This window comes from Panthera pardus, unplaced genomic scaffold (assembly GCF_024362965.1).
Source record: "Panthera pardus isolate Hobbes unplaced genomic scaffold, ASM2436296v1 HiC_scaffold_27, whole genome shotgun sequence".
Classification (NCBI taxonomy): domain Eukaryota; kingdom Metazoa; phylum Chordata; class Mammalia; order Carnivora; family Felidae; genus Panthera; species Panthera pardus.
In genome coordinates this window covers 95,168,051-95,188,051 of record NW_026526843.1, presented here as the reverse complement: position 1 = coordinate 95,188,051, position 20,001 = coordinate 95,168,051, and the positions used below count along the sequence as shown (strand labels likewise).

Genomic DNA, 20,001 nt, shown 5'->3' with positions numbered 1-20,001 from the left:
AAATACACAACAGAAGTGTGTGCACAGTTTATCAAGGGATCTGGACAAGAATAATCATACCGTCAATATTTGTAATAGTCCACCCTGAGAGCAAACTATATGTCCAGCCACAATAGACTGGATAAATAAATTGTGGCATCTTCATATAAAGGAATACTATAAGGCAGTGAGACGGGCAAGCTCACTGTACGTGCAAGATGGATAAATATCAAGGACATATGTCGAACGAACTAAGACAGAAACAAAACAACTACTGTGTATGCCCATTTTCCTGAATTCAAAAAGCAGACTGAATAAAACTGTAATGTATCAGATGAATAGTTATGTAGTCAAGCTATTTAAAAAAAAAGGAAACAAGGAAATGATTATCTCTAGGGTGAGGGAAAGTGGGAGGAAAGTGATGAGAGAAGCATGACAATTTCTGGCTTTTGATCTTGGTTATGGTTATATGGATGTTCACTCCATGATAAATTACTGAGCTCTGCATATGTATTTGTACACTTTTGCATGTGTTTTCTTTCACAATAAAAACAGATTTTAAAACAACCAAACAATATTAATTAGAACATCATGTATGGAAGCACCCTTTACATGATTATCTTCTGTTTTATCTAAATTCCTTTAGCCTAAGCTACCATTAAACATTGTGCTTTTTTTTAAAATCGTTGCTTATAGAGACCATATCTTTCAAATAAACTACTTAAAGTCTTATCTAATACTTTCACCATTATTATTTTGTGAATAAGTGACATATTAGCTTGGAATTGCTAGGCTGGAAATATATCTTAGAAGATAGATAGATAAGTCTTCTAAAATTAAAGACACTGAAAAATAATAACTAGGATATATGACAACTCTTCTTAAATCTCCAATATTTTAATCATAAGTAAGAGCTAATTCTGAGGTGAAAGTCTTTTAATCACTTACAAATAAGTAATAACCATATTTCCTTAATCCTAAAACATATTTCCTCACACCTATGAAATCAGAGTGCATCTTATAATCAACTGCATCCTCAGTCTTTGTCAGCCTCGATCAAAATTAAGGTCTTCCAGAGAGAATTTTCATTTGCTTTTGCCAGCCAACTTGAGGCACTAACCCATCTGAGACCATTTTAAATTAAATTCTCTGCTTGAGGTTTCTTGGACCACACTGAAAGTGTGAATTCAGATCTCAAACTTGCGCGAGTAGTGAGCAGTTGTTCAAATTTGCTACCCAGTGATGAGGTTGAAATGTTATGGTTCTTTTGCTGTACCTTTCTCTGTGGCCACTCTATTGAAATGTTTAGTTTTATACCGAAGCTATAGCCTTTGGTGACCCAGTTTTAGTTGGAGGACTCCTGTTAGACCACCCTTCCACCCATTCCTGGTTTTTCCTTTCTTATTGGTACCTACAATCTTACAATCAGTGATGTCTTAGATTATACAAGATACAGGTCACAAGTAGAGATTTGCTTTGTTTTCCGCAAGAAAATATTTAGCCTACGACTGGACAGGAAAACTCAGACTGATTCTTACATATATCATTTTGTTTAACCATGTATTCATTTTGGTCAAAATCTTGCTATATACTCTATATTGTAAAGTATTAGGTTGTAAAAAAATCAGTGAACTTACTTTGAGAACTGCAAATATTCCACAATATACTGCAGAATTATTGTTTCTATGTGAAATGCTTTGTGTTCCCTACTTGAATCAAAAGACCTGTGAATTCTCAGATTATACCTTTAGTAATGTCCCATTGCCTTGTACAATATTGGGCCGATACTAAAAACACAATAAAACTTACTGAATATTTGAAGGACTAAAAACAAATATGCAGTTTGCACCAAACAAAGAAAACTTCTGTAAATAGGGTCATCTGTGTGTATGTGCACCCAAATGCAAAGGAAAGGTCAACATCTGGGCACAGAAGCAAACAGAGCTTCTTGGTTGGTCTTCATTATGAAAATATTTTGGCCTTGCCAGGATTAGAAATTATTGAAGAGCGCTTGGGAGGGTAGTGAGAATCCTATCTACAATGCTTGCTCCAACAGATTCAATTCACAGCATTAGCAGGTAATAAAAGAAGCCTCTGGACCATGTAAGGGATTGCCCAGGCATAGCTAGGTGTACTGGCCATTTTATGTATTAATGCCAATCTCAAATAAATCACTTTTCTGGTCTGCTGTGGGAGGAAAGGATATTTCTGTCAGTAAGTGAATGGAGGATTACTGACTTGCTGACCTTTCCTGACTGTGATAAAAGACGACTTCTTTCCTTTCAGCAATACTTTAAAAATGGAAATTGCTCTTTTAAATGTACGATGTGAGAATGAAGGAGGGAGCCCACTATTATTCCATAAATAGATGGTGGCAGAAGGCACCCCTTGGGAAAGGAAGAAATTCTCATTAGGGCTATTTTTCTGAGTTGTCAGTATGCATGCGTTTGCATTTAAAGACTGGAAAAAGGAGGAAGCAAGTCCTGACCTGATGTATTTTTAAGACTCTATTCTTATTCCTGCAGCATTTAAATATAGTTTGTAAAATACAGCACTCCTAACTGCCTTGTGCTATGTTTGTTATGTGGATTCTTATGTCATTCTCCTGATGAAGGAGTCAGGAATGTAAAATGATTTTGCCTTGCATTATTAGATCCAAATAAAAATGGAAAATAACAAGGCATGCATTTTCCCTTGACCCAGGAAATGGGACAGTTGCCTGGTATTTCAAAAACAAATGGCTTTTGCTGTTCAGACCACAGGAAAAAAGACTGTGCTAAAGGATTGGACTTTTTGTTAAATGTGTTTGAGGATCTTTCGAAGGCTTGAGAAATTTGAACAAATGAGAAAATGATGATGTAGAGTATTTTGTGATATCAGATACTAAAACAACTAACATGGCCCACAGAAAGTCCTGCCATATCCCTGAAGTCTTCTATGAATTTAGTCTTAAGGGTCCCCTTTTGCATTAGTACCCTTTGTCAGTACCATTCTTTTGTCTCATGTTCTGCATGCATGTGGCTTCTCCAGATAATTTGAAGATACTGTTCATAGAAAGAAGGGATCATGTCTTAGACTGGTGAATGCTTCTGGTTCTGACTCAGTTCGTCTTAAGGGCATGAGGCCATCTGCTGTCATCCAGAGTCATAGAAAAAAATGTCCATCACAGCTGAAATTTACATCAATCAATAGAACTTAATTTTGAAATAAAATAGGGGAAAAAAAACTCTCGCAGTAGATAACTTAGTCCCTGAACGACAGCTGTGAAGATGAGAGATAATTTGCCTATAGTATTTTGCACCAAGAACTAAAATATCCTAGTATGCCATTTAAACACCTAAATATTTTGTATCTCATTGCATGAAGGAACAAGCCTCCTCTTGAAGGTGTTAGTATCTATATCATAGTGCATCTGATATTGAAATACATATTTCATCAGTGGATTTTCATGAACAAGAATATTCTTCTTCTTAAAATACACACACAGAGACAGGGATTTGCATTTAGGAGGACACAATAGCAAGAATGAGGGAGGTTTTACTCTCCATCCCTTGTTTAATCCTAGGTTGAGTTGGGCACACCAATGTGAGAGAGACTAGTCTTTGACCTTGGGTTTAGTTGTCTGTGCTTGTATATAACTGCTTTTTCATGTGTAGCCAAAGGGTGATCCAAGAATAACTGTAACCATTAAGATGACTTGCTTACGCAGCAATTAATGGGTTTGCTGAAACATGCTTGATTTTACTTGAGCTTGATTTACCTGAGCCCACAGCAGCACTATAGTGAAGGTAATGGAAACCTTGGTTGATGTTATTGTGTGTGCGGTATTACTCTGAAATCCTCAAGATAAGCCATAAGTGCAAAGAAATAGGCAAAGTCAGCAAGACTGACATTCTTGGAGAACACATGTGAATCTGGAGTTGTGAGGCGCAACAGCCCTTATGGGATAATGCTGATTACCAATACATTCTGGATGTAAGATGGAGGAGAAATTACCATGAGTGGCTTCAGAGATTCCAGGGCAGCTTTCATGCCATCTGATAATTATCGGTCTTTCGCTCTCAGCATATGACTTTGATCCTGGAAAAAATATATGCTGAGAAGAGAGAGTTCACATTAAAATATTTTCCCTGAGCTACATTGTACTGTGAATAAGACATTGTACTGTGAATGAGACAACTGGAAGCAAATTTTGACAGGGAAATAGTGTTGGGCACCCTGGGTTGGGATGGGAAGTGTGTAAAGAAATCTTCATGTACTTCCCAATTCTTCTTTGGACATTTAGCACAACTCGAATATTGAACCCTCTAATAAAGGGTGCTTTGTCTAATAGAAGTTCTATTGTTTCCAACTAAAACTGATTTAATCAAAACAGGAAATTATTGGAAGGGCACAGGAGTATTTCATGGAACACAAGTCAGCTTGATCTCACTAGGAACTGGTACTCCTTCATATCTCTGGGTCTTACATGGTCCTTTTTGACTGTTTCTCTCTGCGTATCTATTTCGTTCCTTTATTCTCTGTAGTTTTTCTTTGCACCCCTGCACACACCCCGAAACCCCATGGCTTATGCATTTTATTACTAGCTACATGCAGAGACCAATTCCAAATTAATGGGCAAGAGAAACAGAGGAGTCTAGCTTAAGGCAGGAACCATCTCTGCTGTAATTACCTCTGACCAGGGGGCCAGGGTCATGTGGTGCAAATATGGCTGCCTCCCAAGTCCACTATTGTTCTCAGAAAAATCATTATGGGTGGAGCATAGATTCCAAAGCTAATCAATTACACCAACCTGTCAGGCTTCTACTCTCATATCTACACAGACTTATACCACACAGTTATGACTAAATGGTAAAACTTGGAAGATCAAACTGTTTGATCTCCTTTTCCTATAGATAATTTTCCCCAATACTTACTCTGACTATAACTTTGTATTTCCATTAAATTGTAAATCTAAAAATGTACCACTTCCCAAATAGATAATATGCAAACCATTCTAAGCATCTAAATGCATGAAATTTGTACATGTTTATACTAAGAAATCAAAACCAGGCTTAGTTTAGGAAAACAGCATGTTTTCCTAGCATATTACACATGTTTTTACCATCCAAACAGCACAATAGTCAAAGAAATCTGAGGCCAAACAGTGCTTTTGGTTTGAATGGGCATGAGAAGTCTTAATTGTTGCCTCAACTTCTAGAGCATTTCTAATTCAAAAATGTTATGCAATCACTGGCAGCAAGAGGTTGCTGTGTTTAGGATCATACTTGAGCTTCCTAAAGCTCAAATACCTGGCTAACTATATGCTAATGACTTTTGATACACATTGGGGAAAAATAATTTTATACATGCCTGAAAAAAATGGGAGAAAGTAACTCACAGTATTCTATATTTTGAAAATTGGCTAGAAGGATATGTGCTAAATATTAAGGTTTGCACAGAAATATTCTGAGAATAGATTTCCCAAAATTCTGCTTCATTAAGCAGCATTTAAAACTATCAAGGTCTTCAGAAAATGTAACTGGAAATTTTATGTGAAATACATAAGGATTTCTATATTATGTCAAATTTATGCCAAAGTTGTTCCAACAGTGAACAGCATTCACAGTTGAATGAGAAACATAATTTTCATGATCATGAATGTTAAAAGTTTTATCATTTAGGGAAGCAAAATTTCCCACCCCAAAATGTGTCTTTTGGCATGTGGATTACTTTAGGCCCATTGTTTTTAAGAAATAGAAGGCTCAAGTTGTTTTCTTCTTTGACTCCCCCATAGCTGCCTAAAAGGATTTAGAGGATATGCTTCAGGAGAGAGCTGTCCCCATACATAACTACAGTATAATATGAACTAGGTGTGGTGGACAGGGAGGAACATAGCAAGTCCTGTTTGATCAGACTGTCCCATTGTTTCTGGATGGCTCAGCAAATATTTGTTTACCAAACATTTACTTTCTCATCTTCCTGTGAATTTCCTTCCTTCCCTTTGTATCCCCAGACCCCTACCCACTTTTCCTTAGCTCTCGACGGCATATAAGCCTCAATTGCCTGACTGCCTCTGGTGTCATAGTCTTTTAGAGTCCCCATATGTACGTAATGAAATTTGATTTTCTCCTGTTTATCTGTCTCATGTCAATTTAATTCTTAAGACCAGGCAGGGCGGTGGGGGTGGGTGGGGGGGGAACAAATCTTGAATGGTAGAGGAAAATTTTCCTTCCCAACAATTGCAGTTTCTCACTTTGCTTCTTTCAGATACATCACTATGCAAATACTTAACACACTTGTAATAGCTAGATAATGTTTAAGAAGAATCACCTAAATATTAAAAATTGGAAAACTTGTTCTTGATGTCAGGAGTTGCCACACTACCAGTGAGCAGTGATATGGCCACAAAGGGGGACTTACTTTCCAAAAACACTTTGATATAGAAGTTTGTCTAGGAGAGGTTGCCAAGCATGAGCGCATTATGTCTTTTCAGTTAACATATGGTACCAAAGACCAGCAAAGTAGTGTTTCTTCTCCATTTAACCCTTAACAATTTAACCCCCCATTCATAATAATCTTAAGTCTGTTCAGACTTGAAACAGTATCTTTGAACTCTTCTTGTGAACCACATTTTCATAAAAAAAAATTAAATAGGCTGTGTGATATTTCTTATTTTACCTTTATAATGATAAATTCAAAGCAACCAAGGGGCACTCTTAAGTACCATCATCACATCTATGTAATGTATAATTATATACGATATATAATTAGTATATATATGTTTAGATACTATTTTCTTCATTAATTCTTGTCACATGCAGAAATGGAAGTATTCAAGGTTTTTGCTGGTTTGATGACATGATTTTCCACGTACCTGTTCCAAGTTTCTTTTATAATCATTCCTATGAAGTCATTCAACTTGGAAATCATTGCTTGCCAAAACTGAGTTTCTCTGGTGAACCACTCAACACGGCTTTAGTTTTATAAAGAACACCATTCTTTGTGTGCTGTTAATCTTGGCTTAGAAACACCACATATTATTCTTCCCACTTGAACAGTTCAGCTCCTGTTCTCTTAGTTATACTTTGGAACCATTAGACTTACTGCTGGAATATAAATGTATGAGTCACCCAGCTGGTGACTCTTTGAAAACAGATTTTCCAAGTATAGATATATGGACTCTCTCTTCATAGCAACATTCAGTTGTTCAAAATCTGAGGACTTCCCAGTCTGAAGACCTGCCTCATGCAAGAAAAATTGTTGGCATTTTGTTAGGTGGCATTTTGTTACTTAGTGTGATTTTAACTTTGGCATTAAGTAGCTATGATACCATGTTCCAATAGTTGACATAGATGTTAAATTATTCAGTAAGTTAGAGCTTCCTGTGCAAATGCTAAGCACATAATTCTAATTTTTATTTGCTCTTTTAATCTCATTTACGAATGCACTCCTGAAAAGCTGTTAGCAGAAGGTCATGAGAATTTGGTAAAACCAGAAATCCAGGTATTTGGTGGATCATTCTACAGAATAGAAAATAATTTCACTACCAATTTATTTTCTAACCTGAATGACTTGAAAACCTTCAAAATGGGACACCGTGTTGACATAGGATGGGCCTGATTTAATAAAAGAAACTGCTAACAGGCTATATGGCCATTATGGCAAAGCAAATTGAAATTACTTTCCTGTTTCATGTACACAATGAAATCCCTGAAGGCAAAGGATATTCCCTTGTTAAATCAGAATGAAGTTATGTCTCCATGTCTTCCAAATTCAGAGAAAGTGGGTCATGGATAATTACCAGGCAGGACATGTTTGTAAACATGTTTTGCTCAGGAGAATTCTGTATACAAATGAAAATAATTTATATTGAAATTTTAATCCATCAAATAAATGATGCTACTCCATCAAATTAGAATAAGGCCATTGAAAGGAAAATTTCCAAGATGACAGAAAATTTGTGAAAATGTTAGAATTTATAGTTGTTAAATATGTGTAGTTTTGGAAGTTTGATATTAAATATAGCATAGGCTCGCAGATGATTTACAATATTTTTTGGCAGGAAAAAATACTGAGAACCTTTCAAAATTTAAGGGTTCATATGACACATGAAAGGATATCCTAACAAAAATATGTAATTCATGTTCAAACTGATTTTATCAACACAAGAAAGTTTATTCAATTATATGTGGTTCTATTTCTATCCTCAAGAAAAATTTCTGGCAATCATACAAGTGAATTTTATCACTTAAATTTCTTTCCAAGCACACTCACCGTTTATATGTAAAGCTGATGCAAAATTTTGACTTTATGAACTCCTTCACATACACATGTGCATGTGCACTGAAAATTCAAAGTGCTTCTCTAATTAAAAATTAGAAATAGTGCAGGAAAGGCTGTTTTAACATACCTTGCAAATGCTGAAAATGAAACAAAACCCAAAATAGAATTTTCAACCCCTTGCTACTCCTGTTTCTAATTGTGTCAGTAGAGGTGGAAAAAGGATAGCCTACTCTGTTATCTCCTCCCAGTGCATTTCAAAACAAAGTTTCAAGTCAACATTCTTTCTTTTATTGTTCATATAACTCACCTGCAGAGGACAGAAAAGAATCTTGGGCGAGAATATGAAAACAGAACTAGTTTTAAAAAGTCTTACATAAATAAACATGTCATATTATGTTCTGTTTTTGAAAAAGTATATATTGTAAAGGAAAATGTGAACTGAAGACATGTAATTTAGGAACCTGTTAATAGGTCTACACAGTAGAGAAGACACAGGTCACACCACATCAGTGAAACCACTTTTATTTTTATTTTTTCCACATAGATAACCTCATGTCAGCTACAAAAACCATGAAATGAAGAACCATTCGTGAAACTGCAAACTCAAAACCACTGGAGTGATAAACAGGTCTCCCCCAGAGGACTGTTAGAAAAAATAACCAGAATACCATGGATTCATATTTAAGTAGTAAACATGTCATATATTTAAAAATAATAAATATAGAACAGCAGTAGAGAAACTATAGCATCAACAGCATGAAGTATAATTTTATTAAGACAGATGAAATTTCTAGGCACAGTTTTAGGCATTAAAGAGGACACAGAGGCATAGGTTAGTGTGCGCTGCTCTGTACAAAAATACAGTCTGAATAAATTACATTGCTAGCCATACAATTAGACGTCACTTACCAGTCAGTTCATTGCATGTTTAATAATATACAGGTACATGCTAATCCATATATATCATTTATATTTCAAACACATAGGTCTCTCTATATTTGTCTTTTAAAATTTACATGTTGAACTTACAAAAAGCTAAATAGTTGTGCAAGAAATCCAAATAACTAGCCCTGCTGAGTACTTTATGCTCTATGTGTGTATGTGTATATATCTAAGATAAACAATGGATTTGTAGTTAACAGTTTTGCTTGTAAGAAAACATCAAACAAACCTAAAGCTGCAACGACATAATGTAGGTGAAAATTCACTTGTGTTTATTCTGATAGACAAAACAGTATTTTGGATGATCAACACCTTTCATGTTGTACTGAGACTGTTAGCAATGAAATACTTTCAAATATTAGTGACGGTAGAAATATAGCATAGGGCTCTTCACTGGGAAGGGGGAAAAAGTCATGTAAGAAATCTACTTTTCAGTGAACTGCAAATACGTGTGCCTTAAGCCTATAACGTATTCTGTCATTTTCCAGCCTGTCATATTGACAGACAATGAAAACTTGCTAAGACTGGAGATGTGATATTGGTCTAACAGCACACTGCATCCTCTACTAGGACCAAGAAAAGTGCCTCATTGATGTCAGCACCAAAGTACTGTTCTTCCATTATTCAGGAATAAAGAGACTCTCTCACAATAGAGAGGGTGTAGGAGACGAAATCCCCATTTGACAAATACCGTATTTCTCATGCTGCCCTGACAATACGCAATTAACTGCAAGACTGTCTGGCCCAGATTTTACTATTTCTCAAGAAAATTGCTTCAAAAGATTCTATAATACTAATATCTTTCTGCAAAATTTCTACCCATAGTTTCTCATGATTCTATAGAGAATCATATACTTTAATAAAGGTTTCTCTCTAGGATGCATTTAATTCCTTTTGTCTGTCATTGCTAAAATAAGATTAAGCCTGCTTCTTGATATTTACTTTGTGATTCTATAGAAAAGTCACAAGATAAGGTTTTTTTTTTAAGCATTTGAATAATAAAATAGTTTTTTTTTCTGTTGTTTTGGCAACAGTTCTTAAGACAAAGTGAAGGCAGAACTCTGCTTTGGGAGGTAAAGCAAATTATTAAATACTATTGATGTGGTCCTGCTCTTAACGGATTTTGCAATACAATAGAACATAAGTACGTTTTAAATGATTTTTCCAATGCTTCCTTCTGCAAAAGGGCCAAAACCAGAACATACTGTTTTAGTGTTTTTGTTAACAAAAATAACTATTTATAACTTTCATATTAGAACTGTATATTTGATATAAAAATATGTTTACAATTAAACTATCCAAATTTGTATATTCAACAGGATTAACACAAGTTTGCAGGGTGAGATTAGTTGCAAACTCATTCCCTATTACTGATATTTCCTTCCATTTGAACAGCCAACAAATGATTCCTTTGACATAAATCCATCATAATTGTGTACACAAATCAGTTAGCCCATTAGTTAACTCCAGAGGACCAGGTGATAACCAGATGAATTCTACTCCTCTACTGAGACATTTAGACATTTATAGAAATCTATCGCTATTCTTTTATTTTTTTAATAAAGACATTTAAAGTACTTGAAAAAAGCAGCCTTCTATTTTACTGAATTTTTAACAAAACGATCATTCTAATTGCTACTCTCTTTTGAACTACAGTGCTTACAGAAGAATCATGAATTTTCAGAGTAACACCATTTCAGTTTTTCTTCTTATACAATTCTATTAAAACTTTCCAGTGAAACAGTAGAGAACATAGAGCAAAAGCTTTAAGGTATATGTACTTTTGTACAGTAAGTAAGTGTGAATACCAATCTAAGCCTCTTAACGTGTACAAGGTTAGTGTTCAAATCACTTCACTAGAGCAAATATTACTTTTACGTGTAATAGGCAAATGCATGTATAGGGCCAGGGAACAACTTATTACCATTTATACTAATGGTTCACCTTTATAAAAATATTTAAGCTTGTTACATACGCACAATTATTTGCTGTCATGTTTGGTAAATGACATAAAGGGTACTTAGGACAAAAGCAACTCATGCATATTTCTTTCTAGTTGCCCCAGGGAAAGTAAAGACTCCCAATTTTCCTCATTCTAGATATGGCTGAGGCACAATTTCTAACCACATAATGAAAAGCACGTGTCTCCAAGTCTTGACTCCCTTCCCCGGGAGCTGCTGATTGCCAAAGCATTGCCTCCCATTAAAATAGAGTATTCTTAAAGGTGGAAGTTGTACCATTAACCAATTACATTCAGAACTCCCATTAAGTGCTGAAGGGCAGTTCACTTTTCAAAATCTCATTCAAGCAAATAACCAATGGCCAATGTAGTCATTGGGCAGGGTAAGCAGGTGATAAAGGACTCCAACAGTGGAATCCTTGTCAGAGCAAAGAACTTCTAAATGTTGCTTATGCCAGCTGTTCCCCTGCAGGCAATAGGAGATTCAGGCATTTCTCATTTCAACTAGCTTCTCACAATGGTTGCTGTCATACAGACCCTTCACTTGTCAAGAAAAATGACATGAACATATTGCAAGTTTGCAGCATTTGCCTATGTCTAATCAGCTCTCTTAATTTGTGCAGGTCCCTAAAATGAATGTAAAAGCTGGTTACGGTGTTGATAGCCAAAAGGCAAAAGATATTAAATCAACTGAGCAAACTGCTTGATGCTCCACAAGTGTTTTAGAAAATAGTGAGTTAGAAAAGATACAGACGTAATCCTTTTGTTGGATGGTTGGTTGTTTTGAAAATCTGAGAGTGTCGGTTCTAGTAGTAGTCTTCATAGTTCTTAGGGTTCAGGCAATAAAGGATGGCACCCCCAAACGAAAATATAGTTGCACCCCAGGCCAGGCCATAACCCCAATTGAACTCATGGTAAATTTTCAAGCTCACAGTTTCAATGAACTTGATTGGGTAAAGGACCAGGCTGCAAACCTGTAAAACAACTGAAAGGAAAGCAAATCAAAATTAGAAAAATGTTATTTGTAGAAAATAAAATGATATAACATATAAATATATATATGAGAATTACTTTCTAATCAAACATAAAAGCCAAAAAATTTGAAACACTGCTTATTTCTAGATGGCACACCTCAAAACATTAACAATTTTTTAACACTGTTTCACAATATAGTAGCAATTACTCTTAATAATTAGTACCTCAGTATAATGGTATTTGATGAAATAATTAGTGCAATATAATTATTTGAGCATACAAAGTAGTGATTCACACTTTACAAACATACATGTATAATTATCACTGTTATGGCATACAGTAGTCCCATACACTAAACTGTTCCACTATACAAAACCTGTAAATAGCTCCCCAAGAACAGTGACCCCAAATGCCAGCTAAAATGCCTGTGATTTATTTAAGCTCTTGAGGAGTTGAGGAATTTGAACTCATTTGTACTGATGAAACTGGTCAACCTGTGATTCAAGACATGCTATTTCTTGCTGCTGATTCTCAATACCATGTAACTCAGCTGACCATTCCAGCAACTCCTACTGTGGATGTCTTTACTTATATTCCTCTGTTCAAAAACTATTTCCATCCTTTTCCTCTAATCTTTAAAAAGGGGCTCATTTTTCAAGAAGTGACATTTAATAATACGTTTGCATGAGATAGATGACATCTATATATTCATTCTTCACCTACTTTCAAAACAGAATGAAATCAATGAAGGCCTGGGAGATGATGGTACTGAAAACATAAACTAATGATGGCTACTACAGTAGAGCACAAAACTTAGCTCTTAGTTCTTAGCTAAATCTTAATTCTTAGTTGGCTGTCAGTCAGGGCTAAAGAGAAACTGTGATGAGTCATAACTAATAAAATAAAACAAACCAAATAATCCGGAAAGGCAAGGGTGTTTTTTAATATATCTAAAATTAAAGTGGTATTTATCCTGTGGCTATTTCTATATGGGAGACATGGGATTACACAAGAGATGATATCTTTCACTCAAAATCATAACTTCATGTGGGATCAAATATTATATAATTTCTATTGTATTTAAATCAACTTAACTATCATTTATGGGATGTGTCTGCCTCATTCTCTACCATATGACAGCTTCCACCCTCAAGTTACAATCTTTAAAAAAATCTGGGGTACTATGTGACAGGGCTTGGCAAACTACCAAATCTGGTTTGCTGTTTCTGAAAAAAACTTTTACCGGAACACAGCCAGGCTCATTCATTTATGTATTGTCCGCACTACAATAGCAGAGTTGAGTGGCTGCAATAGAAACCATGTGGCTCACAAAGCCCAAAGTACTTACTATCTTGCCCTTTATAAAACAAAGTTTGCCACCCTGCTACATAAAATAAATGTTTGGTTAAAATGATTATTATTTGAGTCACCTTAAAGATGCTGTAAATTCCAAAAGTACAACAAAAATGTGAACAATTGAGACAAGAATAAAATTTGATATAGTAAAAAAGATACACTTTATTAAATTTTTTAAAAAGCAATAGGATGGATAGTGTGTTTAATTAAGCTGGACTTCTGCGTTTTAAAGTCTATGCTCATCAATTCTCAGTACCTATAAAAGATCTTTATTACCAATATGATTAATGTTCCTAGCAAGTCATTAATGGTCCTCTATTTCTAGTATAAAGCTGATGAACTCCAGAAAACCCCTGAGAGCATGATTCCACACAATCATTACTTTCTCTAAGGCTCTGACTAGGGGTCAAGTAACCTTTCTGGAGCTGGGTATAAGAATTTGAAACATTTTTGCCATGTAACTCAACACTGCTCCAGATCGGCAGTGGCCTACCACACTTCCACACCATGGAGAGTGGATGGACAAGTAGATCCGTATAAAAGGAGAATCTCTTGACATCCAAAATGGAAACCACACCTTGTTTATAGTTTAAAAATCTCAGAAAAGATTTTAAGTCCATGTTAGGACAACTGACAACCCATTATATAACCCACACTTCCTCTACTTACAGCCAGTAAGTGCTAAATATGTGTAAATATGTGCTAATTTTAAAAAATTCAGCAGGCTCTGTGTCTTTGTGAGGGAAAGAGTGCTTTCATGTTTTAAATGTCTTAAAAAGAACAAGAAGTCAATTCCTATCAACCATGAACTACAGAAAACAAATTCCAAAGTTACTAAGTTTTTTAAAAAAGGCATTTCTCCTCAGGTTTCTCTACTCTGGTTGCTAGTCAAAGGATGCCTGATCCTACCAGGATGTGACTGAAATATAAGTGAATTAGGAATAGTAATTCATTTACTCATTCAACAAATTCATTCATTCAATAAGAATGTCTGAATGTTTCTAAAGTGATACAGTTTAAGGCACTGAAAACAAAAGTTGCTACCCCCATTAGTTAAATAAGTACAGGATATGGCAGACATGATAATACAAGAAAGCAAAAAAACAAGATCGAGGGATACAGGCTGCTCTTTCAGATCAAAAGCTGAAGAAAGCCTCTTTAGGGAGGAGTCATTTGAACACAGTCCTGAATGAAGTTAGGGGTGCAGGCCACTATAGTGAGGAGTGAGCAATCCGGGTGGATGGCACAGGTAGCATAAAACCCGTGACGCAGGTGCATGCTGGTTGTAGTGGAGCATCAGTAAGGATGCTGTGGTCACAGGACAGAGAACACGGTGGCGACTGGTAGGAGAGGAGACGGAAAAGAGAGCCAGAGGCCCATTCAGGAATGGCCCTGTGAACTGTGGGCAGGGGTATAGATTTTATTCTAAGTGTGATGGACAGCTGCTAAAGGAGTTTGAACACAGAAGCAATAACTGATCTGAATTCTACTCTAGAAGGGCTCTATGGGTTCTTTTGTGACACAGCCAGTCTCTAGGGTGAGTTGTTTACCTAGACTGCTTTTAATATTCATTTCAATGTGTTTTATTTAGCAAGTATTTGGCCTCCATGGTATAATACAATGATATAATTTCCCTCCAGTGGAAAAGTGGAAATACAACTGCATTAGGCTCCAATGGCATATTCTCCTGAGCAGCTTTCTTAGAGATAAAACTTTATTGTGTTGTAGCCAGATGAAAATTACCCTAAGATGTTTTATGCCTCTGAATTATTTTTCTCTCTTTAGAATCACTGAAATGCATGTAATAGCAAAATTGAGAAAAAAAAACATATTTAAGCCTGCATTTGTAAATAACTTTCTCCATCTAATAAAAATACACATACACAGGTAAAAATGCCTCCTTGCCTTTTGTAGATGCTGTGGGAAAAAAAAAGAACACAAAAACAAAAAAAAAACCTGAAGAGTTCAGGACTCAAGAAAATATCATCATACTGATATTTCTACTTTACCACCAATCAATGAAACATAATAGGCATTGTATGTGGTATTCTCTATGCTCTATGTCAGACGCAACATGAGTAAAGTTGTGGAGCATTTTAGAATTTGAAGGGAATGTGAAGTTCATTTTATACCTCTCTCCACTTGTTTGAAAAGAGGCAACAAAACTACTAAGCATGAAATTGGTGGCTAGAAGCATGACAAGAACTTAGAGGTACTAATTTTGTCTTATGTCTAGTTTTAAGGGGATATTTTTTAGTGTTTCAATATTGAAACAGAAAACATTCAGTATTGAAATATTCAACATTTTCTTATAATGGGATATTTCAACAAACATTTATCGGATGTTCAGTGTGTGTGTAGTAGGTGAAAGGGGTAAGACAGATAGGACATGGCCCTTGACCAGTCATATTTCATGCTCTATGGTGGAAACAGACACACAGGTAATTACAAACGAATGTATTCAACACTAAGAGTAGAGGCATGTTCACTTATCCATTCATTCCACATTTACTGAACTCAATATTCCAGACACCATTTTTGCCTGGAGAAAGAAGGGAAAGCTTCCGAGAGGAAGCACCATTTGAACTGGATGGGACTTGGTCAGCAGACAAAGATGAAAAGACCTCTAGGAAAAAGCAGCAGCTTGTACAAAGCTTAGCAGTATAAGAGGATGTACCTATAGAAACGTCACAGGGTTGGAATAAAGGCTACATTCACATAGAAATGTTTGGTTCAGACTCTAAAAGGCTTAGTGTGTCATAAAAATAATAGATTGGATTCTATAGGGAGACATCTCAGAGATTATTTTTATTTTTTTCTAATAAAGTATTTTTAAATTTTTTTTTCAATGTTTATTTTTGAGAGAGAGAGAGACAGAGAGAGAGAGAGAGAGAGAGAGAGAGAGAGAGCGAGCGTGAGTGGGGGAGGGGCAGAGAGAGAGAGGGAGACACAGAATGGGAAACAGGCTCCAGACTGAACTGTCAGCACAGAGCCTGATGTGGGGCTCAAACTCATGAACTGTGAGATCATGACCTGAGCTGAAGTCGGATGCTTAACCAACTGAGCCACCCAGGCACCCCTCTAATAAAGTATTTTTTAAATGTTTGTTTATTTCTGAGAAAGAGAGTCGGGGAGGGGCAGGGTGGGAAGAGGACAACAGAGAGCCCATGACAGGCTTGAACTCAAGAACCATGAGATCCTGACCTAAGCCTAAGTCATACACTTAAATGACTGAGCCATCCAGGCGCCCCTCAGAGGTTAATTGTAGATGCTGTCAGCACCCTACCCATAGACTTTCATCTTCATCACCCCAGTGCATGTCAGCCCGACTTCCAGCTGTGAGCACCACCTGCCCTTCTTGGCTTCACTTTTCCTCTGGCCACTAAAGCTACTTTGCCTGATTGTAGCCTGGTGCTCTGAGAAATTAATACTGCTGTCTCCCCAGCATCACCTTGGCCCTTACCAATGACTCTCAGAATATCGTTTCTAAATACCCCAGTTCCTTAGTCCTTCCAATGAAATAACTCTGAGGTGTGTGTTGTAAAATTGGTTTCCAGAATTTTTCCAAGAGAAGCTCCAGCTGTGTACGGCAACAACTGGTTTGATAATGTACTCTTTACTGGCTCCCTTCCCTTTGCTGTCTCACCTTCTGTTCCCTTCTTTTACCTCCCAGATTAAGTGTTTGTACTGTCTTCTTGTCTTAGGTTCTGCCTCTGGGGAAGCCAAAGGGAGAAGCAACAAGGCCAGATTTGTATTTGAGAACTACACCTCATGCGTTTGTGTGCAAGATAGACTATAAACTGAAGAAGACTGGAGAAGGAAGGCACTTAGGAGGCTGGTCAACGCATGGACACAGGTCAGAGAATGGGAAGAAAAGACGATAAAAGATAAACTCAGTAACTGGATTCTAGGAAAGGGAAATGAAGGAAAGTCATGTACACATTTTAAGTCGGATATTAAAATTTGAAAAATAAAGTAGGGTAAGTTCAAATTTGGGAACTGAGATGTTCTACATGAGGAAGAGTTACACCCTCAACTAAGGCAGCAATTGTGGTACATAAAAGAAACTATCGAATTAGAAGATAATTTAGAGACAGAATTGATAGGACTTACCAGCCAAGTCCCTAAATGCCGAACTTACAAAAAGAAAATGGCATTTTGGAGAATGAAACATTTGCCCATAAAGGGTTAATATGAAGTCTTCTCCTTTTCCTTTTGAAATTTCATCTGTAACTACTGAGAGTTGTAGTACATATGAAATTAATTACTGCACTGATACTATAAAATGTTCTAGCCAGAGAATAGTTTCATACTGATAAAGATCTGTGAGTAGAATTCCTTTTTAGTTTGAAATCTAAACTGGACACTGATTTTTCTGCCAAAATCTAGACTGAAAATACTTTCAGCCACCTCATATGTGTGACAGGATGGTGAGGAGGGCTGCAAAACACAAGCCTCTCATCAGATATAGCTCAGAGGTGGAAAGCAGTTACAGGACCCTGGGGAGGGGGGAAATCACTATTCTGTATAAACACTTAATTGCAGAAGGCTTTTTGCACATAAAACAGAAAGGAAATATCATTAATAAAATTAGTGGGGATTCCGTTATTTAAAATCTGAATTATAAGACTGAGAATTCGCAATTTGTACTAAAGGCCTTTGAAAAAAATGGAAACAATCATCCTAAGTCCCCCTGGGGAATAAAAAAGATCTGCAAAACCAGACAATAAAAGAGGAGGACTCAGAATGAGGCAACTCCTTTAATTTCACTAAGTGTTTAGTGAGAACTAGATGCCGGTTATCATAATCCCATCATATCTCACTGATCATTGTCAGTTACACAATAAGAAACGGGCTACAGTCATCTGTATTGGAAACTTGCACACTTTCATGATGTGCTCTGATTGAGTCATGTTGCACTGATCAAGTTGTGGACTTTATGACATCTCCCATTGCTTACTCCCTTGGGTGTTGCCCCCCAAGAGATGGAGTAACAGGAATAACAGGATGGACTCCAACTGCAGTGCACAGTTGGCAGCTGCATTCAAAATTCAAGTCTGATTCTGCACTTCTTTTTCTATGTGTTATATGTAACCAAGTAAAGATGACTTGTGAACCCCCATGTGGACTTTCAACTGAGATAGATGCCCTGAACTGAAACCCTGGCTCTGCAACTTATCTATTGGATAACTCTGGGGAATTACTTGACCTTTCTGAACGTATTTCTTCATTGATAACATGGGGAAAAGAAATACCTCATCTTATAAGAGAGATAGTATATACTGAATGTCTAGCAGTGCAACACATGGTAGGTGCTCAATTCATTAGTATTGCCAGCATTGTTATTACAAATATCTTATTCTGAAGTCTAGACTTCTAGGACCAGTGAGGGAGTTGTGGAACATGGGACAATGTTTTATTTTATTTTTTAATGTTTATTTATTTATTTTGAGAGCAGGGGGAGGGGCAGAGAGAGAAAGAGAGGGAGAGAAATAATGCCAAGCAGGCTCTGAGAAGTCAGCACAGAGCCTGACAATGAGAGCCTGAGCAGAAATCAAGAGTCGGACACTTAACCAACTGAGCTACCCAGGCACCCCAGGACACTGTTTGAGATGGGCTCAGTGATGACTATCTCTCCGCAATTCTAGCAACTATCCAGGCAGGTAACGAGCCCACCCTAAATTAAGGACTTCAGAGAAAAAGGGACGATGAAAAACCTTTATGAGATTTAATCATCAGCTTTTAGTAAATACCCTTGGAGTACATAATCTAACACCAAAGTAGTACAGTTACATACTATAGGTGCTCAACATATATTTGTTAAATAAATGAATGAAAACATGAATAAAAGAAAAAATAATTTTTATAATTATTACTTTTTCGACCTCTTTTTGGTCTGAGCTTTGTGCTCACATAAATTTTACTGCTTCATAAACTGCAGAGAGAGAAATGGTTTAAGAAAAATTGGATTATAGTTAGCTTGTTTACATGCCTGTTTTCCCTGTCAAATTATAAGCCACACACCTTAGTCATCTTTCCATCATTGATTCAACTATCTATTGACCACCTCGTTGTACCAGGCAGAGCACACAGTACTGAATGAATTATATACTCCTGTGTAGAGATGTTTCCAAGTGGTAGTGCTATGCTTGTTGTGAGTTTATGTATTGCATGTTTCAGCAGAAGCAAAGATTATTTCTTTGCTGAGACAGATAACAAGATCTGTGTGTGGACACCAAGATAAGGCTTGGTATTATTTGGGGGAAAAAAAAACATTTTGAGAAAAGAGGAGAAACACAGACCATTTTCAAGCAGACCAAGATGAGCAAAAAGGTAAAAGGGCCCCAAATAAATATTTACAAACAATCACTAAACGGAATTACAAGTGAGACAAGCCAACCAATAGAGTAAGTATGTTTACTATGAGGCAAGCAAAATCAACAGCCATGATTTTAACTAGCATTGTTTCAAGTAGGCAGAGTTCCCAAATTTGTTAATCTTCTACCCAAATCAATAATGGATTA

The 20,001-nt window shown here is 36.4% G+C and overlaps 1 protein-coding gene across 1 annotated transcript in view; it reads right to left on the bottom strand.

Moving 5' to 3' along the window:
* Nucleotides 1–8,750: 8,750 nt before the first annotated feature.
* The window catches only part of TMEM47 (transmembrane protein 47), a 31,062-nt gene continuing 19,811 nt past the window's right edge, over nucleotides 8,751–20,001 (bottom strand). The window contains exon 3 of the mRNA XM_019419679.2: nucleotides 8,751–12,131. Within this exon, the coding sequence (XP_019275224.1) occupies nucleotides 11,953–12,131 (179 nt within the window). The 3' untranslated portion in view covers nucleotides 8,751–11,952. The remainder of the gene's footprint in view (nucleotides 12,132–20,001) is intronic.